Source organism: Brachyhypopomus gauderio, chromosome 5 (genome assembly GCF_052324685.1).
Source record: "Brachyhypopomus gauderio isolate BG-103 chromosome 5, BGAUD_0.2, whole genome shotgun sequence".
Taxonomy (NCBI): Eukaryota; Metazoa; Chordata; class Actinopteri; order Gymnotiformes; family Hypopomidae; genus Brachyhypopomus; species Brachyhypopomus gauderio.
Genome location: NC_135215.1, coordinates 25,001,614 through 25,027,630, shown reverse-complemented (window position 1 = coordinate 25,027,630; position 26,017 = coordinate 25,001,614). Strand labels below are relative to the sequence as shown.

Here is a 26,017-nt window from a genome sequence, read left to right as displayed (position 1 = left end):
TTTTATTAGAAGCAGCCATAGTTTCATGGATAGAGCATTAATATTAACATCTTTAATATACCTTTGACTTCCATTCACTGTGAATGGCATTCAGAAGCCTTTTGTCCCAGATGCCTAATCAAACTACTTATTAACTACAAATGTAATACTGAAACATATTCAAACATAGACATAGATTATTATAAGGACAATCTTTTGTCAATGAAGGCACAAAACAAGACATTCCTAGAGCCAAAGTCAACAAATCAGGAAACTGGTGCGAATGGCCATGGAAATAATACACAGTAATATAATACAATAAGGATTAAATAACAGAACTTTTAAATACACATAAATACATACAGCATATCCAGTTAATTAATGCAATGTGAATTTTACCCTAGCTGATAAATATGCACTAGCATTTTTCAAGTTTGTTAGATATTGAAGCACAACATTGTTTCTTAATGTATTTGTTGATTTATGTGTCACCGGGTACCTGCCACCCATGTCTTTGCACAGTCCCCGCATTGAAAGAACATTTGTTGGTTCGGCGTGGTTCACTTATTGAAGCTGCACTGTTCAATTCAATACATTTCAGTGCACTGGCTTGTGACGATCAGTGAGCACACTCTTCCACCACCTGGGCGATCACACCCAAAAGGTAAATGTACGGAAAACCACAACAGCAACACAAATACTAACATAGTATATAACATTTAGCCACGTGGACACAGTGCTCTGCTGTATGACAAACACTACACGATCGCAATACTCCAGCTTTCTGTTGGTTTTCTGGCTGTGCTCAAGTGTGCAGAACGTAACGGTTTGTTCCGCCGTTGCATTACGGAGTTGTATTGGCTCAGCGCATGAGCGCCAGGGAGCACGAAGGCTCCTCTTCACTGGCTCCAGGACCGACGTGCCCTCTGACTGCCATATGTGCCCTCTGACTGCCATATGCGCCCTCTGTCACACTTCTAAGACCAAGGTGACATGACGTTGACAGTCCAGGCTGTGCAATGGTTTGTGAAAGTCTAGATAGTCCTTGATAAAGCTAGAACAGACAAACCCAGGGTTTTTCCAGACCTAATTAATGTTACTTTGGCTATACAACCATTCCTACTAATGTTTCTTGAGTTTTTTAAGTCAGTACTTAATACAAGTATTTTAAAAGATCTGACTGTTATTTACCCTGTATGGGTGGCATACTGAATATTTGCTCTTGTCTGATTGGTAAGATGTACTTTGTCCTTGTGGATTTCCGAGTCTGAATCAGGCCCTTGCCAGAGACCTTCACATTTGAACTTGTGCTTCTTAATATAAGCAGAACTACAGTCAAGTAGATGAGATGCAAAATCATGAATCATCTTGTTTTGCCATATTCTCTTTTTATACATATAAATAATATTTACACGTGGCTATATGACCTGTGCAAAAGATCACTGCTGTCCAAATGCTGACAGTGTCACAGTGACGTGACCCATCAAAATAAGTGAAAAAGACATCCATTAGTCTGCCCATTTATTTTTTTATACTTTATGACAGTCAGACACAGTCAGGTTTAGAGTATATGTTGCATGGTGTAGGATACTGTGTCAGTAAGGTGATCGCTTTAATTCTTTCTCATTTGGAGTTGAATGCAAGCCCATGAATATTTACTTTCAACACAAACTGCCATTTTCAGAACTGAAACTTCTGATATCCCTGCCCACAGTGTAAATATTACAAAGAAGATTTGTAAGTGATTTGATGGCTGGCCTGTCACTCATCCCTGACCAGTTCCAGACCTTAAGTGTTTACTTGTCTATGGATGAGAAACATGAGCGATCATTCACAGCCTTTCTCTCTCTCATTCTTTTGTGTGCTCTCTCTCTCTCTGCCACATGCACACACGTGCACACACATGCATACACAGCAACTCCCACACTCACAAATCCACGCGCACACACACGCACACACACAATCACACACACACACACATACACCCTTTTGCGCTTCTCCCAAACTCCACCCTGCTCTAGCTCAGCTGACTGCTGATGCTCAGGGCCTGCTGGTACACTTGCGTCACGTCGTCCAGGTCCCCCAGCATGGAGAAGCTGCCGTTGTCCCCTGGTGAGCCAGGGGGACTGCCGGCCACCTTGGTTGTCTGGAGGCCCCTAAAGCCGGCCTGGAGCAGCAGGTCCTCGGCTGAAAGGCAGGCCCTGATGTTAGGCTGTGGTGAAGCAGGGGGCCAGTCCACAGCTCTGCTGGAGAGCCCCAATTCCTCGCTCACAATGCTCGACGGGCGGCTCTGGCTCCGCGAAAGACCAGAGTCCAGCACGGGCACCTCCCCTTGGGCCCCCGCAACCGGGAGAGTGCCGTGAGCCGAGTACTTCCCGTTCCTCTTCAGGATGCCCTTCCTACCTGCCGCCCTCTTAGAAGGCGAACCGTTGGGAGGCGCCACTACAGCGCCCCCCAGCAGTTCGGAGGACTCGCTGCGCTCAGGCGAAGAGTAATAACCAGACTCGCGCTGCTGACTGTTTTTCAAGATACCTTTCTTGGGCAGGGCAGATACCATTTTGGCCGGTGAGCCGCCCAGCACGTCCTCCCTGTCGAGGCCCGAGGTAACATCTGCCTCCCGGTAGCAGATGGAGCGGCGGAGCTCCACCTCGCACAAGCTCTGGGAGCGCTGGTCGCCGCTGCTCGCCCGTGTCTTCAGGATGCCTTTGGGACGCTTCAGGCCGGGCTTGTCCTCGACCATTGTCCTCAGCCCGACGTCATTCTCTTTGGACGACCTCCGCAGGCGGCGGGTGCCGGTGAGCCCACCGCCTGGAGCGGGACCAGTGCCGGTGTGCGGCCCACCGGGGGAGCCCTCCGTCCGGCTTTGCCAGTCGATGAAGCGGGCCAGCATGGGCGAGCTGTTCTCCCGCTGTGTCTGGCAGTCACACACACTGGTCTTCCAGCCCCAGTTCACCCACCAGTGGTTGGCGATGTCCTCTACCGTCGCCCGCCGGTCTGGGTTCACCATCAACATCCAGCGAATCAGGCCGCGGGCATCTGGCGCACATGGACAGAGCTGAGGTCAACTGTCTGGGAAATGTCATGTTGGGACTCGTGGAACAAAGTAAATGCCTGGTGGATGTGATGAAGCGGGCACGCATGCACACACAGAAGCACATACACACACAAACACACACAAGTAAACCCACAAACACACACACATACACACACACACACGTATACACACACCTGAGGACTGCGGCGGTTCCCTGTACTCCCCCCTGCTGATCTGTCGGATGAGTCTCCTGTGATCGCCGCCATCAAAAGGCATGGTTCCATACACCAGAGTGTACAGCAGCACCCCCAGAGCCCAGCTGTCGACCTGCACGCATAGATTAAAAACACACCATGTCACTCCATCCGCGGGGGGACGGAAAGACTTCGGCCCCTGGCACAACCTTGCTGCCTGCTTTATGGGTCAATTAAAATGCTTCAGGAGTCTTTTTAAAGCATCGAAAGGGCCGTTGGGCCTGGCGCCTGGTAATCTAAACCGGACCCTGGGGAAGTGCAGTCGAGGGTCGTTTGTATCACAGCTCTCGCAGCAAGAGTGTTGATCTAGGATCAGTTTTCGTGTCGTATCTGAGGAAATAACCCTGTACCGGAGCAGTGCTCATACTCAGGAGACACGGAGTCCAAGGTTTGGGCTACAGGCATCCTGGACTAAACCCATTAAACCCATGACGTCAAATTTAACGTTCACTCATAATGACATAATTAACCTCATTTCTCTTCATAAACCTCAACTCAAGCCCCCCATTGTACTTTTAAAGTGTGTGCAAACAATGGGCCGTAAAGTCATGTACACGCGCATAAATTCTATCCACGCCCCACCGTCTGTCTGCATAGTGGCTTTTATGGGGAGTCCTGCCTTGACTGAGCCTCCTAACTGGGTGGAGGGAGCACTCGGCTAGCTGCCGGGGTTTATGGGAACGCCGTGTGGCTGGTGCGCAGGAAGGTCCACTCCTACGACGGCTGCCCCGACGACCCCTGAGGGGTCACGGGGGACTGCCTGCTCTGGTCCCTACACAGGGGGGGAGGAGAGCCAAGCACACGCGCATTCCCATAGGACAAGGGGCTCGTTACGCAAGCACCACTCAAGGCCCTGAGGAATGTGGTGTGTGTGTGAGTGTGTGTGTGGGAACAGAGAAAGCGTGTGTGTGTGTGTGTGTGTGTGTGTGAACAGAGAAAGCGTGTTTGTGTATGTGCGTGTGTGTGTGTGTGTGTGTGTGTGTGTGCACATGTGTATATGTGTGCATGTGTGTTTTTCAAACATACAACCCCTGGTGAATGAATGGACTGGATCTACGTCAATACAATGCAATTTTGCATCTTGAAATTATCCTTGAGCGCAAGATTATTAATTTTCTCATTAAATGCCATTGAATATGCAAAATGCCATCAGCTTAGGTGATCTCACGTGTGTTTTATAATCATGAGCTGTTACAAATGCTTTAAATTATCAACCAAAGTCCAAAGCAAACATCAGATGAGGCTGTATGCCTGCAGGAAAATATGCAGCTCTGAGTGTGAATGTGTTTGTTTGGGCGTTTGAAACAAGATATGAAATGGTGGGAATTCTAAATATCCTCCAGTCACATTCCTGTGCTCAGACGAGCCTTTTCTTTTTAGCTACTTGTTGATGGAGCGGCACAACTGCTGTGAAGTTCCTGCTGAAATCCTGAAAATAGCGGAGAGATTAGCGCTCATTCCAGCTGGCACACTCGCTGATTGTCTAAAGTGCAGGAAACCAACGGCTGACGGCGTCCTCGCGTGACCTCAGGCTGAGCGTCCCCGCCGGCCCGTGTGAGGAGTTATGCGGTGTGAGACTGCATGCGCTTCCTTAGAAACACCATCGACGGACACGCTCATTGTTTTCTGTCACTGTTGTCATGGTGGTGGTAGTTCTTATCTCACCACTGTTAACGTACAGTACCGTATGCCTGACTCATATTTCCTCCCCTCTGCCTGGAAGTGTTGTCACGTGGTTTTGATGTCCTGTGTCTGCTTTGTTTGTTTTCATGCTCTTTTTTGGAATATACCCGTTTTTGGGTGGACCTGACAATAGCAGCTCTTGTTCTGAGAGAAAGCTTGGTGTCTACTAACTCAACTATGCGGTACATCGGATACCTATTGGCATAGTTATATGTAATTAGATGCAGAAGGCGCTAGTGTGTTGGCTAGTGAGGTTTGGCTTACCTCTGGGCCTCGATATGGCCTCCCATTTACAATCTCAGGTGACGCATATAGAGGGCTTCCACAGAAGGTCTGGAGAAGCTTGTCTTTGTGATAGAGGTTAGACAACCCAAAATCTGCTATCTGTGAGATGCAAGGAAAGAAAATTGGGCTTTATTTGTTATACATTTCAGTAATGCCTATTTCACTGCATTCTTGTACACACATACACCCACACTCACACACAGTTTATTGGAAATAATTTTTCCTTTGTTTACCTTTATATTATAGTTGTCATCTAGGAGCACATTCTCCAGTTTTAGATCTCTGTGCACCACTCCATTCTAGAAAGACATTATCAGAGTTGTAAGAGTTAGCCTGCTTTAAGATCACCCCGGACGCCCAGGTGCCCCACCTGTAGACAGCCACAGCATGACTCATCTGGACATCATCCCAGTGTCATGTTTACATTTTCGCATTGACATTTCCCAAAGGCCTGTGTGTCCCAACAAGCTGATGTCCCTCATTATAAGCGGCACGTGTTTCCATGTTTGGAAAGAATCCCTGAAAACACCGATTTACACGAGTCCTGGCAGAAGAGCAGCTGTGCTTCGAGTGGGAAAGTGAAAAAGACGTTTGGTAGTTTGGGAGTGTTTTATGAATTTCAAATCAATTTGGCAGCATGACGGCACGTGTCTATGATTCTAGCTAGCTCACACACACAACTGCAACATGGCAGCAACTCGATGCATTTAGGCATGTAGACACGGCCAAGGCGATCTGCTGCAGTTCAAACCGAGCATCAGAATGGGGAAGAAAGTTGATTTAAGTGACTTTTAACGTGGCATGGTTGTTGGTACCAGGCGGCTGGTCTGAGTATTTCAGAAATTTTTGATCTACTGGGATTTTCACACACAACCATCTCTAGGGTTTACAGAGAATGGTCCAAAAAAGAGAAAATATCTAGTGAGCAGCAGTTCTGTGGGCACAAATGCCTTGTTGATGCCAGAGGTCAGAGGAGAATGGCCAGACTGGTTTGAGCTGATAAAACGGCAACAGTAACTTAACTGGCCGGTGAGTGTATATGTATTCTATGTACTAGACAATGTGAGCTATTTCTCTCCCATCTCCTGTCCTGAGTGCAGACCCACCTCCCCAGCCCCTCACCCCGGTGACCTCTCCGGCTGCTCTGATCAGCACTATTCAGCTACACACCCACAGCTAAGGAGATCATCACACCATCAACCCGGCCATCAACCTGGCCGCCCCTGAAAAGAAGGCCTAGCGCACCTCCACGGGTGAAGGCGATGCAGCTGACCTTATGGCAGTGGTGCACGGCAGAGACGATCTGTCTGAAGAAGTGCCTTGTCTCTCTCTCGCCGAGTCTCCTCCGCTCGCTGATGTAGTCGTACAACTCCCCTTTGCTGGCGTACTCCATAACGATCACTATTTTGTCCTTGTTCTCGAACACTGCACCAGCAGAGACCGATACAACGAGAACAAATACACCCACACATACACACACAGACACACACACAAGGGAGAAATACACACAGGCTTATGGTGAAATTCCTTACATTCTTTGCAGTAAATTTTCATGTCAGTCTTCTTCAGTTTTATCATTTTTAAGTTTTAGCGTTTCTAGGTGATTGTTTACTGTGTCAACTTATTCAAGCTGATTGGTCACTGGATTTAGATGCTGTAGCTTCCTGCTGTGGCTCATGGCCAATAGTGGAGCTCATGACTCCAGGACAGATGGGCAGACAGACAAACACACATGTGGGCGGGGCTCCAGGCTGCTGTGGCTTCAGCCGCTGCCACAGCAATTAGGAGCTGGCATTGGTGCTGAGGGCTGCCAGAGTGAACAGGTATGTGCGTGTGTGTGTGTGTGTTTGTTTGTGCATGCTCACTGTATCACACGCACAGCCACTTCATTCGATGAGTTCCTGTGTCGCGTGTGCCTGTGTGTGTGTGTGTGTGTGTGTGTGTGTGTGTGTGTGTGTGTGTGTGTGTGTGTGTGTGTGTGTGTGTGTGTGTGTGTGTGTGTGTGTGTGAGAGAGAGAGAGAGGGAGAGACTAGGGAAAGTGAGTAAAGAGTGATGAGGGCTTATGTAAGGTTGTCCTGGGACAGTCTGTGTTGTGCAGTGTATCATATCAAGGACTGGAGCAGCACATCTGTCACGTCCGCTTATGTCTCAGACATGCACACACACACACACACACACACACACTAGCACACTTAGCACATAGTGGTTGAAAGCAAAATGAAAACTTATTAGACTCTGAAAACAGATCATCTCTTCCCACTGAAGGTTAATGTCACGTTGATGATTCTCATCTAATTCTTACATTAGTACTCCACATAAGTAAGTCCTACAAGTCACGAGAGTTCTCCATTCAGTACTTTTCCTCTGCATGGACAAAGTAAGATCATCACCACGGCGACCCTCCTTTGTTGACTGTTCGTGGGAAGCTGGTTGCCATGGCGGTACTTGCTGGAGCGCGCGGACAACAGGGTTTCCCGTTGATGAGGTGGGCTTCCGTCAGGCTGGCTCGCCTTGACTGTGCGCAAACAACCAGTCAGTAAAGAACTTTCACCCTAACAACGCCTAACAAAGACTTTCAGACAGCCCGTGTGTTGCTGACCTGATGTGTATGGCGGTCCGTTCTAGGTCAGGACCTTGCATTAGAGATCCACATTTGTCCACTCAAACAAACTTTGCTCTTAGCTTGAATTGCTTTCCGTCTGATGACCATCTGATCTCAGAACAGCAACCCCGCCCGAAAGACTAAAAACATTAGAAAGGCAGAAAGGCTGTGTCTGGACATGCTCCTCTGTCAGACTCCACCTCCTCAGCGATCCCATGATCGGCAAAGAGTCAGAGGGCAGCCTTGCCTGTTTTAAAAGATGACCTAAAAGTAGGTGTATGTACTACGCATTGGGTCGGCCCCATGTTGAAAGCAGTCCTCTCTCTCATGGTTGGGTCTGGGTCACATTCAATGCGGGTCTGATTTCCGCCTCTATATCAACATCTGCTAACTCTCCCACCACCTGACTGCTTCCACTCTGCCCTGCGGGAAGCTCCATGCCAGCACTTTGGGCAGTGACTGCGAAACGCCTCTGCTCGTGGGCACCAGGGGCCTGTCTAAGACACTGTCAGAGGGCGCGGAGGCAAGAAACATCTTGAAGAACGAAGCCATGTCTCATAAAGACACAATATACATCTCAGGACTTGTTTAATACAGTGATGGCCTATGCAAGTTCAACTGGCCTGAAATAGGTTCCAGTGAAAGTTTTCTCTGTGTTTAATCCAGCATTTGAAATCCAGCCCTATCATTATCAGTTCACGATGCAGGCAGACGTTGCATTAACACAGGACGGCTTTATTCAGAACAATTAGACCATGAAGAGAATGGGTCCTTTGTCTGGCCCACGGTGCAGGGCGTGAGTGTTTTAGAGATAACTCTACGGGCATACAGTACAGTGGGCTGTAAGTATCAAGTAAGTGGGAAAGAGAGTACAAACACACGCACACACACACACACACACACACACACACGCTAAAGCATTCTCTCTCACACTGACCTTCGTATATTGAGATGATGTGCGGGTGCCGTAGGGATGACATTATCTCGATCTCTCTGCGGATGTGAACCATGTCCTGTTCATCTTTAATCTTCTCCTTTCGGATGGACTTGATTGCCACCTGAAATGCAATAGACAGGTTCTACAACGTGTGGTTGTGCAGCGCTCCCTGCTAATGTGCATATAAGAGAAAGGCAAATAGATTGAGCTTTTCTAAAAAGGCAAATAGACTTAGCCTTTTGTTTTCAGTCTTAGATAATGTATGAATGCTTTCTGTGTAGTTTCCATTTTCAGATGGCAACTGTTAAATCTGCTTATAGTTCCATGTCTTTGGATCTGTGTTTTCTCTACTGAAAACCAAGTTTTAATTGTGGTCAATTACATTCTATTAGCTTAAGTGTATTGGTTTAGATGAGAGGTTCTGAATCCAGACCTCCAGACAGACCATTTTTTGTTGTATTCCTAAATCAGGTAACCAAGACATGTAAAGTTCTTGTCTACAGTACATGGCTGAGGTGTATTGGGAGCTTGGAACAAGCTACATATGTGGACTGGCTGGTGGTCTCCATGGGCTGGATTGAGAACCTCAGATATAGATTATTCACTTCTGCTGTGCTGACATTCACTGCCAGTTGCAAACATTGGCCAGGTATTGATCTGTCACAATGGGAATTGCTTGATCAGGGAAGTTACCAGCAGTATTGATCATACTATAGAGAGATGAGCACTTTCTGATGCATGATGCGTAGCTTTTAGGGACTTCACAGATGTGTGAAGCAGCTGACTCGAGGGAGCAGCAGGGTGACCAAGAGAGTGAGGTGAGTGCTTCCTGTTTACAAACAAACACTCTGTCACCTGACACACAGCCATCATCTTTGCTCAGAAGTCACCAGGAACCACTTTGCAATGGTTCCTTACTAGATCGGCCCCATCACACTTGGCAGGGATCGGGAATATTAACACTGTCGCCTGGAGTAGTCCGAAGCCCTTTGACCGTCACACCATATCATATCATAAATGTAGTGAGCAAGCATCACTGTGTAGCCTGTGGGAACAGAAGTTTTCAGATGGTGCCTCTAACCTTGAGCGAAAGTAGGTTCCTGGAAGGACGAATAACTGTCTCAGGAGACCCGCTCACCGCAGAAGTTATTATTAGCCACTCCATTTTCAAAGTCCCCAAAGTGAGGCTCTCAGAGATACCCCATACTGAACATTTTCTCAGTTCTGACCAAACGACATGCAAACCACAACACCCTCTCACTGAATCCATACCATGGAATTTATGATCAGCTGCTGCTACATAAAAAAAAAAAAGTTTTATGTATTTATTTTACGCATGTATGTATTTATTTATCTTAGCAGTATGCTTTCTAGTTCAGAAAGTAGAAACCACACCAGTAAAAAGAAATCACTCTTTTTACTTGAATTGTACTGCATTAACTTTAAGGAATTTTCAGGGGATTTTAGCATGGTCAGAGGGAATTCAGTGAGTTAGAGGGTGAAAATCTACAGGAAGTCACGGGCATGTTCCTGCGCTGACTCACAGCAAAGGAAGTGGCGCTGAGAGCTGTCGAGAGCCTAACTTCCTGTCCCACCGGAGTCATTCACCACCCTCCCCATGTCCCGCCTTTTAGGGCGAAAATGTCCACGACCGAACCCAACTAGACAAAAAAGTGACCCCTTGGGAAATAAAGGTTACACTATACCGTTATGGGTATAAGGGCATTTTCTTAAAGCTTGCCTAAGTCTATAAAGTATGCGTTATTCTCTTATCTGTATGTAACATACTGCATCTTTATGGCCCAGAGCTTGAGATAAGGCCCAAATTAGTTTAAATCAGCACCTCTCTGAGGATAACGGTCCATACTGAGATTCAGACATGTTTGATGGTTCTACTAAGCAAGTGTTTTTGAATGTTTGTGCATGTGTGGGTGTGGGCATGCGTATGCTCGTCCATTTTAGACCTGACCCTAATAGTGAAAGTGTAACCTCAATAGCGCGCAGAGATGCTCTGGCCAGCCGGCTGATGGGGGATGCGGACGCAGGATGACACAGGCATGCCCGTGCACAGCTTTCCGCACCAGGCAATGGCTCATTAAGCAGCCCTGCGTTTGATGCTTACGCCAGCCGGCTTTGGGCTTAGTCCCGTCTTAAGCTCTAGCTGAGGGAAGTCACCCAAAACAGGCCTTTGAGGAAGGAGAGAGGACAGGTGTGCCTTTTCACCTGGGTGGCTTCTCCAGAGGAAGTATATGTGCAGATGCAGCAGGGCAGGCAGGAGTTGCCGGATTCGTGTCACGCCAAGTTGCATCCAATACATGTGCAAGGTAGATAAACGGATGGGAATGTTTCGGGCGAGCTCACTTTCTCTCCCTTTCTCTCCCTGTTTCTCAGTCTGTCTCACTCTGTTTTAAATGCATGCACACAGATACACTTTATTCCATGGTGCCTGGAAAAAACACTCCACGATGTTCATAGATAACACAAACCAGAGCACTTACATACATATCCCCCTTGCGGCTAGCGTGCTTCTCTCTTACACATTCTCTCTTTCTTTCTCTTTCTTTCTCTTCTCTCTCTCTCACACACACACACACACACACACACACACACACACACACACACACTTTCTTCATTAGGCAGCATGTAATATTGTAAGAATTCCAGTCGGTTCATAGATTTGAGCCAGTCATGTGTTATAATGAATCATACATTCCCTACAATGCACTTAACTCGAACAACACACGAGTCTGACAATGAACAGTGACTACTAGCTTACACCAGGTGAGCTTTGTTACTGTAAGCACGTGTGGGAACATTTATGTGCTTTTGTCTCCCTCATATTTCCTCTACTACAAAGTCGTCGCGCTCTTGTTTACAGAAACGAGCTCCTGGGCGAAAGGCGTAAAGACAGCGCAAGCTTATTGCCGGTGTTAACGGTTCTCTCACCACTGACATGTGTTTGTCTTCCCGGTCAGCCTGGCAGAAAACAAACGGCAGACAGGGGATTTGAGTCAAAGTGAGTCAGTGGAAGAGGAGTGGGGATCGCCGGATCCGGGTCACTGGTTTTCGTGACATCATTTGCATTTATGTACGTACGCAATTATGAAGAAACCATGCAGATTTCCCTGAATTTCCTGAATCTAGCTGACTTATAGTGTCACTTTATGGTTGACACCACCTGAAATGTCTTCTGCGTCAGAGCGCTGGCACCAAATAACAGTCCTATGTGACCCTCTCTGGCGAGCTGTGCGCTTTCCCAAGACGCAAGTTTACCGTGCCGACCCACTTTGGCTAAAGCTGAAGTGGGTTATCCCAGTTTTTGACCTATTCCTGCTCGTATCATTTCGCAGGGGGCTTGTGCCTGAACACCAGCTGTCAAAGCGGTCTGATGCGAATATTTCAAGGGGACACGGAATCGTTTACAGGACGCGCAAGGTGTAATTTCCACCAACATATCTTAAATAATCTGCGCAATAACATTTGATCCCTCGTGTAAAACGCATCGATTGACGGAATGTTTCTATGGAGGGGCGGAAACAGTGCGTGTAATTATAGTCATTAAGGCACATCCGTAACTTTGCCCAGGTACCTGGGCAGCCTAACAGAATCCGCCTGTTGGAGGTTAAATTGCAAAGTGGAACATCCCAGACAAAACGTAAACGTAAACAGTAGTTTAAGTCATGTCGACACTGCTATGTAAGTCTGTCTGGCGTTTCAACTTCACCGTTACAGTTCGAGACGTCCAGTCAGAAACGGTACCGTCACCAACCTGGTACAGGTACCATCGAGAGTACAGATTTGGTAGAACTCACCACTCGACCGGTGTGCTTCTCAATCGCCTTTTTCACTTTGCCGTAGGTCCCTTTTCCAAGGGTTTCCAGCAGCTCGTACCGGTGCTTCAGGTTGTGCTTGTGGTGATGCTTCTTCACGCTGGACCCCCTCCGCAGACCCAGCGACGCCGGGATCTCCACTGGGTAGTCCACTGGTACCGACTCTCCGGTACAAGCCTGCTCGTCTCCACTTCCAATTTTAGACAGCGACGGTTGCACGGATGTTGTTTCCATACTTTAACAATCTATAATATTGTAATACTGTATACTTAATATACGCGACTAATAGCTACGTATAAAATATTTACTTGAATGTTCGTTAAAAGTTCCTGATAAACTCGTCCGTATTCGTTTTCTGTTTAAATCAACAAACCCAGCGGTTACTGAAGTTTAAACGCAAAAATGCGTCTAGGTACAGGGACTCCCCGTATTTCACTCTGCGAAGATGAACGAGGTCAGAATTATTATGGAAATAAATCCCTTGTTTTCATATGCCTGGTCGACGACCGGAATAAACCGGCGACGCATCCTTTACTGGTGACAACTCAGTGAAGTATGTGATCCGCGGTTCGCCTGTACGCTGAACTGAGTCTCTGGCAGCTCACGTGTACGAGAATCGGTGCCATGCTCGCCTACCGTCCCACTACCGGCGTCCCTTTCCCCTCCTCTCGCCCTCCACCACTCCAATGTAAAGACAAGGACGCAGGCTGACGGCAAACCGAAGGCGGGATTTACACCGCAACCCCCCCCCCCCCCCCCCCCAACGGCAAAAATCAAGCACTTTTTGCTAGCCCCACCGTTTAAACGAATTACGCCCTATAATTTTTAAACGGTATGTTTTTGGTTATGATATGTAATCTTTCCATAAACATCTGCCAAAAGCATCACATTTTTACTCCACAACTAAAATGTTTCTTCACATTAGTAAAGGAAAATTTTGCATGCATGTTATAAACAAATTATATATATATATATATATATATATATATATATATATATATATATATATATATATATATATATATATATATATAGAGAGAGAGAGAGAGAGAGAGAGAGAGAGAGAGAGAGAGAGATAGAGATATATGAAAAATATTTACTAATATAAAGCCTTTATGAAAGACACTTCCAAATTGAAATATTTAGTCATATAAATAGTGTAACCGTTATGGTCAGATGTGCCATACATACAATTGAAACCCAGCAACAGCACTAAATCTAGAGGACATGTGCAGATGCATTTCAACCTACAGTGGGGAAAATAAGTATTTAGTCAGTCACCAATTGTGCAAGTTCTCCCACTTAAAAAGATGAGAGAGGCCTGTAATTGACATCATAGGTAGACCTCAACTATGAGAGACAAAATGTGAAAAAAAATTTAGAAAATCATTTTGTCAGACTTTTAAAGAATTTATTTGCAAATAATGGTGGAAAATAAGTATTTGGTCACCTACAAACAAGCAAGATTTCTGGCTGTCACAGACCTGTAACTTCTTTTTTAAGAGGCTCCTCTTTCCCCCACTCATTACCTGTATTAATGGCACCTATTTGAAGTCGTTAGCAGTATACAAGACACCTGCCCACAACCTCAAACAGTCACACTCCAAACTCCACTATGGTGAAGACGAAAGAGCTGTCGGAGGACACCAGAAACCGAATTGTAGGCTGGGAAGACTGAATCTGCAATAGGCAAGCAGCTTGGTGTGAAGAAATCTACTGTGGGAGCAATAATCAGAAAATGGAAGACCTACAAGACCACTACTAATCTCCCTCGATCTGGGGCTCCACGCAAGATCTCAGCCTGTGGGGCCAAAATGATCACAAGAACGGTGAGGAAAAATCCCAGAATCACAAGGGGGGATCTAGTGAATGACCTGCAGAAAGCTGGGACCAACGTTACAAAGGCTAACATCAGCAACACACTACGACGCCAGGGACTCAGATCTTGCAGTGCCAGATGTGTCCCCCTGCTTAAGCCAGGCACGTCTGAAGTTTGCTAGAGAGCATTTGTATGTTCCAGAAGAGTATTGGGAGAATGTCATATGGTCAGATGAAACCAAAGTAGAACTATTTGGTAAAAACACAACTCGTCGTGTTTGGAGGACAGTGAATGCTGAGTTGCATCCAAAGAACACCATACCAACTGTCAAGCATGGGGGTGGCAACATCATGCTTTGGGGCTGTTTCTCTGCAAAGGGACCAGGACGACTGGTCCGTGTACATGAAAGAATGAATGGGGCCATGTATTGTGAGATTTTGGGTGCAAACCTCCTTCCATCAGCAAGGGCAATGAAGATGAAACGCGAGGAGATCTGCATGGAGGAATGGGCCAACATACCAGCAACAGTGTGTGCCAACCTTGTGAAGACTTACAGAAAACGTTTGACCTCTGTCATTGCCAACAGAGGATATACAACAAAGTATTGAGATGAACTTTTGTTATTGACCAAATACTTATTTTTCACCATTATTTGCAAATAAATTCTTTAAAAGTCTGACAAAATGATTTTCTCAATTTTTTTTCACATTTTGTCTCTCATAGTTGAGGTCTACCTATGATGTCAATTACCGGCCTCTCTCATCTTTTTAAATGGGAGAACTTGCACAATTGGTGACTGACTAAATACTTATTTTCCCCACTGTATGTGCATTCACTCATCCATTATATCCCCACAGACATGAGCCAACACAAGTTAAAAGCAAAACAAACAGATCACTGTACTCTCTCTTTGCCAACTCCTTATAGTAAAAAATGTACACGGTACAGAGACAGCATTGTTCAACAGAGCATATTTAAGACCGAATATCAAACCTCCGACTAGTCACTGTATAGCATGTGGGAAGAGCCCATGTCTGAGATGAAAAAGGTATGAAAGGACAGATTTTGCCAGATGTCAGGAAGAAGAGAGAGGGACTTCAAGAAGACTGGACTCGTTAATTATGCTGTTTACTTAAATTAAACAGCATTTCTTGGAAAGCCACATCTGTTTTTGCCTCTCTTTGATAAGCCCTTGAATGGCAAACATCATCACTGCCAAGTGAGAGTTGATGAGAATGGTTTTACTTTTGCAAGTGTAGAATTACATAAGAACCAAAGATCCCAACCTGAGCTTTTTCAGATGGTGCAGTGTGTGTTGGTTCAAATATCAAGTCAGGTTGTTCGGTTATGTAGGTGGCAAAGTCTCAGAGACTCCAGCTGGAATAAACTATTCAAGTTAATACCTCTTTACCTATACATTGTTTCTGTCTGTAACGTTGACGGTCAAGCTAATTCTCTTACACATACACAAACACAGACATTCACACCTTTGCTAGACCTCCCACTTCTCTCTCTCTCTCTATTGTCCTCTCTCTCTTTCTCTCTCTCTGTCACAAACACACACATGCATGCAACTATCTATCAATGAGGTGGTAACAATGCAACTTTACAAGTGACTTTAACCAACATTTACATATAGTTCACACACATGCATCTGAGAATTTGAGGGTTGGCCGCTGTTCTGTTTTTTTTGTACACACACACACACACACACACACACACACACACACACACACACACACACACACACACACACACACACACACACACTTTTATTTATATTTATTCACCTTCCTGAAATTTGACAGCCCGGTTTGTTCTTAGCATAAGGTAGAAAATACATTAATTTTCAGTGCACTGAGATGAAATACCTTTGGTGTAGATTGTTATATTTTGTGTAATATTTTGGGGAAAATTATTCATTTCATTGCTGAGCTCGGTGACATATTATTTAATTCATGAATGGCTGGGCCTCTGGGACCTTAAACAACTGCTCAAAAGCAGTTAAGTCAGTGTCAAAACACATCATAGACGGGTTAAGTCGATTTTCAAATCAAATTAATTGACGCCAAGAGCAGTGTGGAATGCCCTTTTCTTTCCAAAGTCGATAAACAACGTCTTGATATCATGTGTGAATGTGATGATACAGCTATTGACATGTTTGGCAGGCCATTAATCACAATGAACAGGGTCTATATTTATCAGCTTGACACCAATAAACAGCCTGACAGGCTTAACATACCCCTGACACCCACTTTTCCCCTGCCGGTCACGCACAAAGACAAAATCAGTATGATTTAGGATAAAGACCAAGGGGAAGAAAGTCTCTGACGAGCTGTGACTCTGGGGTTAAAAGCTGAGCAGTAATCAACAACAAACATTTAACATAAGTGGCCTTTTAATTCACATGATTAAGGGCAGCATGCCACACATATTATATCTTATGCAAAATAGAGTGTATCGGGCCTTTCACGGCGTTTAATGTATAGCATAACTAATCTTCTCAAAGCATTTTATTTTTATGGATGGGAGTAATTGGATAATAATCAGGCAAGTGATTCTTTATGTCAATGAGGATTCAAATTGGAGGATTCAAATATGGCGGTTTTCCTAAAACAGGAGGTTACAACAGTGTCAGTGAGATGTTAAAATATCAGTAAATGCCTCTGATATACCACAGAAAGATAGTGTGATCATTTGCTCAGGTATTCCGTCAGTAATGTGATTCTCTCGGGGAAAACATCGTCCTACTGTCCTCGGAATTCCCTCAGCAGATTAAGCATGCCTTAGCAGAGGATTCCAAGTTGAAGCTGAATTTTCTAATAATTTCAGCAACCAAGTGCCAAGAGTTGCTGATGATAAGACACAGATCTCCACTTTTATTTCGACCTGACATGGTACATGCTGAGGGGTAGACTGAGAGGGACGGTTTCAGCTAGATTGGTTGTGTAAATGGTTATTATTATTAGTGGTTTATGGATATGTGAGATTGCAGCGGATGTGCTATGCCCTACTAAAATCCAAGAGAATACTCACAATACACATAAAATAATGACTGGGAGCAGAACATTTGATGTCTTCCACAAGTGTGTTGTAGTTGCCAGATAGGCCCAATACCTCATTTACACATGTGATTAACATGTATTTCCAACATGCGCTGACAGAAATCTGATTTCACTTCTCTGCATAAAATTCCTATTGCCATGTACATTGAACATAGGCTATTATGTTATCAAAGACAGGGCAAATGGTTTATGTTAGATTAATCATAAAGAACAATGCAGGAAAATTTGTTGTCTTTCTGCTGCAGTAATTTCATCAGCATTAGAATTGCTAGTGTTCTTTATTGGACATGAGAGAAAAGCGGAAACTTACATTATGAAAATGATCTAGAAATGACCTAGAAACTGGAACTTCGCATCTTCCAAATTAACAGAAAATTTAAAATGCCAATTAATATTGGTTAAAGCATAACCTCACATGCTGATGTTAATGTACATTGCTCTACTGTGCCCAGTTTGATAAAATTTTTGCTATTCTTAATTGTATAAGACTAATTATTTATTACCTCACAATACTAAAGCCTCTTTTAAAGAATTATCTGCTTCGTTATGTTACGAATTTCAGACTTTTACATGACCTTGTAATTTACTGATTCAAGTTTAACAAATTCTGGAGGTTGCCTCTATGTAGAGCAATGACCTCCAAGCTAACATACATTAGTTTTAGTCATAGCTGATTCCAGCAGCCCAGGAGCTGACCTCTCCTCCTCTAATATTTCCATAATTGGCTTTCCTTGCGCGGTTAGATCTTGTTCCAATTCTTCAACAGGCTCTTGTTTTTGTGGTTATGATGCTTAAGTGTGTTTAACCGCTAGCGTGAAGTATAAACTTCAAGATTAAGCATACTCCCAATGAAAACAGACATGCACAACTGACTAAACAGTGCCCTCTAGTGACCATAGCAAATCCGTCTTCCCCTTGCTGTTTTTTTTCTGTGACGCGAAAGAGAATAATTGAAGATTCGCTTCTGAACAGCCTATAGCCTTTTGATCTACTTTTTTATTGTTTATAATTTTTAAATTGTTTTGTTTAAGTTTTATTGTGTTTCATCCAGGAGTTACAGTAAAACATTCAACATCTTGTGTAAGATAAAAACACTGGTGCAATTGTTTCATTTAAAAACTATCACAGGATGTACTTGTTACATCTCCACTAAGGTCCTCTCTAAAAGGAGTTTAAAAACATTTTTAAAAAACCATGTGATGGGAGGTTGTTAAAACCATCTAAGCTTGTCTGAAACATGTCTTTTCCTTTAAAAGAAACCAAAAACCTGAATAAAAGTGCTTACCACAGAATCCATTAATATACATAGAAACCAGATAAAATAAAATAATTAAATAAATAAGTAAATCTTAACTTAACAAAATGGGGTGTTAAGACAGAGTTTACCAGTAAAACATTGGGCTGACGACAAGGCCCCCTTAAGGGCGAGTTCTCATATTCCCTACCTACGATGTCCTTCCAACACCACAAGTGTAAGTGGATGTGTAGAAGTGCTCGGATGTGTTCCTGTGGAGGATGCAGGATCTGGTGTTCCTCCATAAAACCATGGGGGGCAACAAATGGTGGTTTACCTCAAGAGGTTCCCATTGCAATAGGATAAAAGACCATTTGTATTTTGGTTATATCAGTGTGTTTGTGTGGTATGTGTAGTGTCATTTTGCAGCTAGTGGTATACTGGTGTACTGGGAAAGATTATGCTAACAAAGTAAGTGTTCCATCACTCACTGAGAAGGTTTGTACTTGGTAGACTTCACTCCAAAGGTGGCAGTCCTGTGTGGAAATGCACTCTGTATGCAAATATACTCTGTTGTTTTACCAGCAGCCTGATTCCCATTGGTTAACCTGGTTTTTGTGACTGCTGTCCCTTTGAGATGCTGGGGGGTATTAAAGGGAGAGGTTTGTGGGTGCAGGGGCTTTTCTTCTTCCTTGGTCTCGGCTTCTTTCTTGCATAGTGAGGCAACCTGCACCGGTCAGTATTTCTGTTTCCATTAGGTAGTATCCTTGTTACCTTAATCCAGAATGGTTATGTTATTGTTCTATATTTTGTTGTATATGGAATAAATCTGGTTAATTGTGTTAACTGGTTATAAGTATAGTGGACCATATGAGCTCATTAGTATCAGATAAAGGTAAATCAATAACAGAGGTGGAAAGAGTACTGAAAAATCCAACGGACAACACTATGATAAGAATAAAGAAATTTAAATGACAAATTATTCAAAAAACAAAATGCACACAAAATTAAGTGCCCACAAGATGCCACAAATCAAACTAAATTGCAACAGGATTCCACTACTCACAATAAAATGCCCACAGGATCCCACATCAAAAATTAAAAAATGCTCATAGGATCCCACAATTTAAAAGAAAGTGCTCACAGGATCCAACTATTCAAAATACATTGCCCACCGGATCCCACTATTCACAATAAAATGCACACAGGTTGCCACAACTCAAAATAAAACAAAATGTGCACTGGATTCCACTATTTAAAACGCTCACAGGATCCAACTATTCAAAATACAGTGTTGACAGGATTCTACTTTTCACAATAAAATGTCCACAGGATCCCACAGAACTTGATAGATAGAAGATTTAAAGATAGAACAATCTCATCCTTTTGGAAAAAAGTGCACCAGATTACGACCTGATTATGAGACAATGGAAAGGGCGCGCGCAAGGCAAGGCAAAGCATGTGAATTGACAGCGTGTGAGGCCCTCGCGCACGGGCGGTGCCACTGCGATTACGTCATTTTCGCCACGCGGGCCCTCGCGCCGCGTCAAGTATAAACCAGTCAGCTGTCAGAAACAGCTTTGATGTGTGGCTATATTATACACTATTTGACCTAACACAAGAATTGTCTGCTACAGGGGAAATTCAAATGACGTAAGCCGGGTGGGGTACACATGAAACTTTCTTGTCCCGGGCCCCAGCAAGACTGTCAACGGGCCTGTGCTTAGCCATTAGCCAGAATAGTGTTCATTCGGGGGGGGGGGAACGTAAATCGATCAATCGGCAGTGGTTGGCGCCAGAGCGAACTCATAACTCATTGAATCATAGATATGGATCAGATGTAAATAAACTAGATTTTTTTCTCGGCGTGAAAAATCGGATGTGTGGCATGTGAAGACAGTCAAATGCGTGTGTCTCACGCTCAATGCGTGAGAGTTGGCAACTCTGTATTCGGTCTCTGGGAACGATACACAAATGGTGCATTTCCACACGGGCCTGGTTGGCGCGGAATGGTTCGATTTGCGACGGTTTGTGAGTGTTTCCATTAGTACCAGGTACAAGTTTGCCGATACCTTCAGGTACTTTTTTCGTACCTACTCGCTCGAGGTTCTAACCGTTCCAAAGCGGAAAACTTCTGTGACGTGGAAGAACAGCATGACACTGATTGGCCAGGGAGTGTCGTCATAGAATGCGTCACAGGATGCGTCACAGGATGCGTCACAGGAGAGCGACTCCTCCGCTATTGACTCCTCCGCGGTGTTGTCGTCGCATACAAATGATGTCATGACACTAAACCCGCGCACCAACAGCGACTCCACCCACATTGTGGTGGTCCACCATTGTAATGGAAATACAACGCGACCGTACCGCTCAGTTGCGAATCGATCCATATCGAACCGTACCGCGCCAAGCAGGCCCGTGTGGAAATGCGCCAAAAGTAAACGAGGTATGTGTAAATTAAGCGCAACGACATGCCTCGTGAACACTTGTGAGGTATTATGCGTATTTCAAGTGCCACACAGTTCTTCTCGAACTAAAAAGTAGTGGGTTGGTACACGAAGGTGACCCACTTCACCATAACAATGGAGCTACATGGAGAACAGCATGTATGTACCAAAATCTACCTTTGTGAATGTTAATAAATATTAATTATTGCTAATTAGTTGGTATTCCTCTATGAATAAATAAATGTATTCCCTAAATCACAGTTAATTATTTAAAGTTAAACTATTCATGTCACTAAAAGTTATTCACAATTTGATATGTAGATTATCTAACTGAGCTTAGAAGAAAAACAGCACTGTGCTGTTCCCATGAAATATAGTGGAGTGCTATGACACATTGAATAATTCTATAATGGAATAATGCAAACTATTGTTTTATATTTTAGGTTAAATCTTTATTGCAAGTCATATTACCCACCTCTCCTTTAAACTCAGTCTGCAATCTCCCTTTCACAGCACAAATAACTTCTGACCTATAAGAATTTGGCCTATCCATTTCAGAGACCTACAGCTCTATTAGCGGTGGGGAATTAGACACCATTGTGACAAACATTAAAAATGACATGCCAGCTGCTGGGTACAGAATGGTCAGAGGAAGACTGCTGTCTATGGGCATCCATGTGCAATGGACAAGAGTTGCATCATCTATGCACAGAGTGGATTCGGTTGGGATACTATCAAGATTGGCCAGGTTGGGAAGTGTGGTTCAAACAACATACTCTGTTCCTGGGCCCCTGTCTCTAATGCATGTTGACACCAATCATAAACTGATAAGGTATTTTGTTATGTCTCATATCAGTTAGATTCTGTATTTACCAAATGATATTTATTCATGAATGATTGCCAAAGAGATTTTCCCAGATTTACATGACTAATGAAGAAAGATGAGTGAGTGTCTTCCTAAGATATTTTTTTCTTCTCCATAGATACAACATTGTAATATTTGGGGGGTGTGGATGGATATTCCCGGAAGGTATGATTACAGTGTGACTTTTTACACATATGCATAATCAAAAGCACATCTTTAATGTGAAATTTTCTTCAAAATGTAGCCCTGAAAATAAATGTTTTGGATTTCTAATGGAGAAATAAGACATTCACTAAATTAATTGTTGAGTTAACCTATTTGATAGTTTTGCTTGAGATGTAAAGATTTCACTTCCCTTTACAAAAGTTGCTTCTTTGTACAAGCAGTTAATGTCATAAGTAAAAAAAATAGCAGTCTGCACAGTATAGGCATTTTTGTGTAGTTACAGAGAATGCTTAAATGCCTCATTTAAGGCCACAGGCACATTAATGTGGCACTTGACAGTAATGGAGTTTTCACTGATCAGGCATAACCTTACGACCACTTCCATGTTTCTGCACTCACCAACATCCCACCACCTCATCAGTCACTGCAGTGCTGAGGTGACCAGTGGGTGTGTGTGTGTGTGTATAATATATATAAATATAAAAGTTGGATCATTTAATTTTACAGAGTATTAAAATGTTTGGAAATAAAACATGCCTTATAAATTCATGATATTGCAGGGTCAGAGGTGACCAGGGAGTTGAGAACGTTGATATTGCGAGATTTATGTTCTCTACTCGTGGTACTGACAGAGGGAAGTTTCATTTCTGGTAAAAGTGTTCATAATCAGAGGTAATGTGATTCATTTCTGTGTCATGAAGTGTTTATTTACTTTATGTGACTGTCTCCTTACATTGAAATTTAATTAAATGCTATGATAATATATAATTTTTGTCATTTAAATCACTCCTGTTATAAATAGGATTGAGAGACTGTGGCGTGATGTTCGAGTTATTGTCACCAACAAGTATTACAGCACATTACGCTCCCTAGAAGTGAATGAACTCCTTGACACATCAACAACTGAAGATCTCTTCAGTGTGCACTACACATTTCCTCCAAGACTCCAAGCAGACTTGGACATTTTTGCTGAAACCTGGAACAACCATTCTCTCCTAACCGAAGGCAATCAGAACAGCTGTGGCGAATTGGAATGTTGCACACAAACATTGACCAGCCAGAGGTATTGATATCATTCCTAGTAGCTGACAAGCTACAGAACATCTGATTTGTCTGTATTTATATATGTACACACATAAAACTGATGTTGCTATTATTTTAGGACATTCAAGAGCCAGATGTAGACTGGGAAACTGCAACTCATTATGGTGAACAAAATGCTGATGTCGGGGTCATTGTTCCAGAGTTCAACTGTCTATTATCTGGACAGGATATGAGGGAGCTTCAGTCCTTGATTGATCCATCTGACCCAAATATCCCTGTAAGAGAACAGTACCTGCTGTGTTGTGAGTTTGTGTCAAGACATTGTGCACATTGAAAGTCAAAGCTGTGTACATTGGTTGAATATTTATTACTAATATGCCATAACAGGTTTAAGGTCATTTTGATTTTCAATTTCAAGTTTCCATTATTTATTATTTTAAAATATATTATAGAGTACAGGTGACCGTACTGTAATTGTACAATGCTTATGTACAGTACTATCTATAGGTGTTATATGAATTCCAGAAATGACAAAATAAACACTGAAAACACTAAGAATTTGTTTTTCAAAAAAGGTATAAAACAGTCTGTGTTTGCTGACTGACTGCTATGTGCTGTGAAATAGCCTGCAATTTCTTTTTTTCCCCCATTACTGATTTGACAGACATATAAAGCCTTAGCAGCACCCAAACTCCTTACTGTTGATTAAGGCTTGTTTCATGATCTGAACAAACTCTGGGTAGGTGCCTACATGCAAGGTGGGAAATGTTATGCTGTTTGAACATGCATTTACAACTGAGTAACAGGCTCCATGTTGACCATAGCGACCCTGACAATCATGCTCAAATTCAACAGCAATTTTAAACTTCCTTCTCTCAGCTGAAGTAATGGGGACATGTGCCTGTCCAGTCAACCACTGCAACATGCTGCAGACAGAGATGGTGCTGTGCCCTCCGTTTGGTCTTGATCCTGTGCGCCATTCTCTACCGTCTATTGTTCTGTGGCATCACCTGGTCCTTCTGAAAAAAAATTTGACATAAAATTTATTCAAGGCTGAAGGGCTGCATTTATAGTTTTGTCACGTCCAGCTCCGCCCTCCTTCCCAGTCCCGTGTCATCTGCCCTAGCCCCACCTTGTTTCCGTCTCCATGGTTTCCCTTCTGTCTGCCACGACCCTGTCCTCAATGTTTCCACCTGCGTCTCGTTTCACCTCCATGTTGCAGTATATTTAAACCCCTCTGTTCTACCCTTCGTTGTCGGTCATTGTGTTTGTAAGTTCTTCCGTTGCCCTGCACAGCTCTGCTTTGTCTGGTTTAGGTTGTTGTGTGTGTTTATCAAATATGTGTATTTAGTTGTGTTCATTCTAGTTAGCTTAGTATATTGTCATGCTTATGCTTTAGTTCCATAGTTCACATATCTGTTAGTCTTAGTCTCTCATGTCTTCTCTGTTTAATCAGTTGAGGTTATGTGTGTGTGTTTCCCGGTTCTCTCGTGACTCCCCTTTACCCAAGTTATCCATTCGTGTTTAGTGTCTCACTTTAATTATTTAAATAAATTCCACATTCCTGCATTTGCGTTTACTCACCTCCGTCAATCATTACAAGTTTCTTACATTAGAAGTAGGATCAGATTACACTCTTTTGAATGGCACAGATCCTATTTTGAATATGGGTGTAGATCCATTACTCTTTATTATGATTATTACAGTAACCAAATTCAGCAAAATTGTTCTATATAATATTTAGGCCAAGAATTCTAGGTCAAAATAAATGTAGTGTGAGCAAGTGTAACAATCATGTAACAGGATTTGTTTTTCACAAAGTCTTAAACCATATCCATAAATGAGTGTCAATCACAACACACCACAAAGGGTTATTTTTGACAGCTTAATTTTGTTTTTCATTTCTTGTTTTCTGTATTTCGGAGCTAGAATGTTACCTCCATCTCCAATGCTCTGTATGAAGTCTTGCAGGAAATTCACAATCCTCAATTCCAAGTGCGGTTTCAAGGATCCAGACTCACTCAGAATTGGCGATAGAGCCATCACAAGAAATCTGAGTCTGGCTAAACAATACATTTACTTGTTAAGCTGAATTTTAAAAATATTTTAGCTGTATGTGAGTTTCTTAATGGATCAGTTTGCATTGTGGGAAAATAGCAAGAGATATACCAGGGTATATACACAGATTCTTAAGTTGAATTTAATACCTTTTTAATAACTTTTTAATACCTACAAAATATTTTTTTATACCAGCATGACTTAACGCGGCAACTGAAGTGGCCTCTCGGTTGTTGCTGTAGGTACCATGCTAAACCAGCAGGTGGCAGTACCACTGGCAACATATTGAACAAGCTTGCTTTGACGGAAGTAAGGGTGTGTCTACAGTTCAGGTGTTTAAATACCCTGAACAGCCATTCATCTCTCTCTCTCTGGTTTGACCGACACTAGGTTAGACCTATTAAAGAGAGGCTCCGTAATATCTCCCTCTCTCTCTGGTTTGACTGACACCGAGGTTAGACCTATTAAAGAGAGGCTCCGCCACTTCTCTCTCTCCGGTTTTCTTTGAGAACACGCGAACTTTGCAACGACTAACGGCAAACAGCTGAAAGTCATATTACTTAATTAACGAGCCCGAGTTATGGTGTAATCTAACCAGCAACCGATCAACGTTACCGCGACAACAGATTCACCGAACGACTTCAATCAAGCTTGCTAACGCGGCCACACGGACTGAAACAAAGGCGATCAACTCCCTGTTGTTAAACCGTGAACG

General features: G+C 43.5%; 1 protein-coding gene and 1 long non-coding RNA gene across 2 annotated transcripts; one reads left to right on the top strand and one right to left on the bottom strand.

Moving 5' to 3' along the window:
• On the bottom strand, positions 1 to 13,261 carry nuak1a (NUAK family, SNF1-like kinase, 1a). The gene is made up of 7 exons (XM_077006673.1): positions 12,588 to 13,261; positions 8,776 to 8,896; positions 6,509 to 6,660; positions 5,469 to 5,534; positions 5,215 to 5,334; positions 3,208 to 3,340; positions 1 to 3,015 (listed from the first exon to the last, which is right to left on the bottom strand). Exons 1-7 carry the CDS (start codon positions 12,837 to 12,839, stop codon positions 1,997 to 1,999), a joined length of 1,863 nt encoding a protein of 620 aa, XP_076862788.1. The 5' UTR covers positions 12,840 to 13,261; the 3' UTR covers positions 1 to 1,996.
• On the top strand, positions 11,669 to 24,771 carry LOC143514908 (uncharacterized). Its single transcript, XR_013130986.1, has 6 exons — positions 11,669 to 12,210; positions 12,634 to 12,774; positions 22,154 to 22,200; positions 22,761 to 22,872; positions 23,003 to 23,263; positions 23,363 to 24,771. It is a non-coding gene; the product is annotated as an uncharacterized LOC143514908 (long non-coding RNA).
• Positions 24,772 to 26,017: the final 1,246 nt, after the last annotated feature.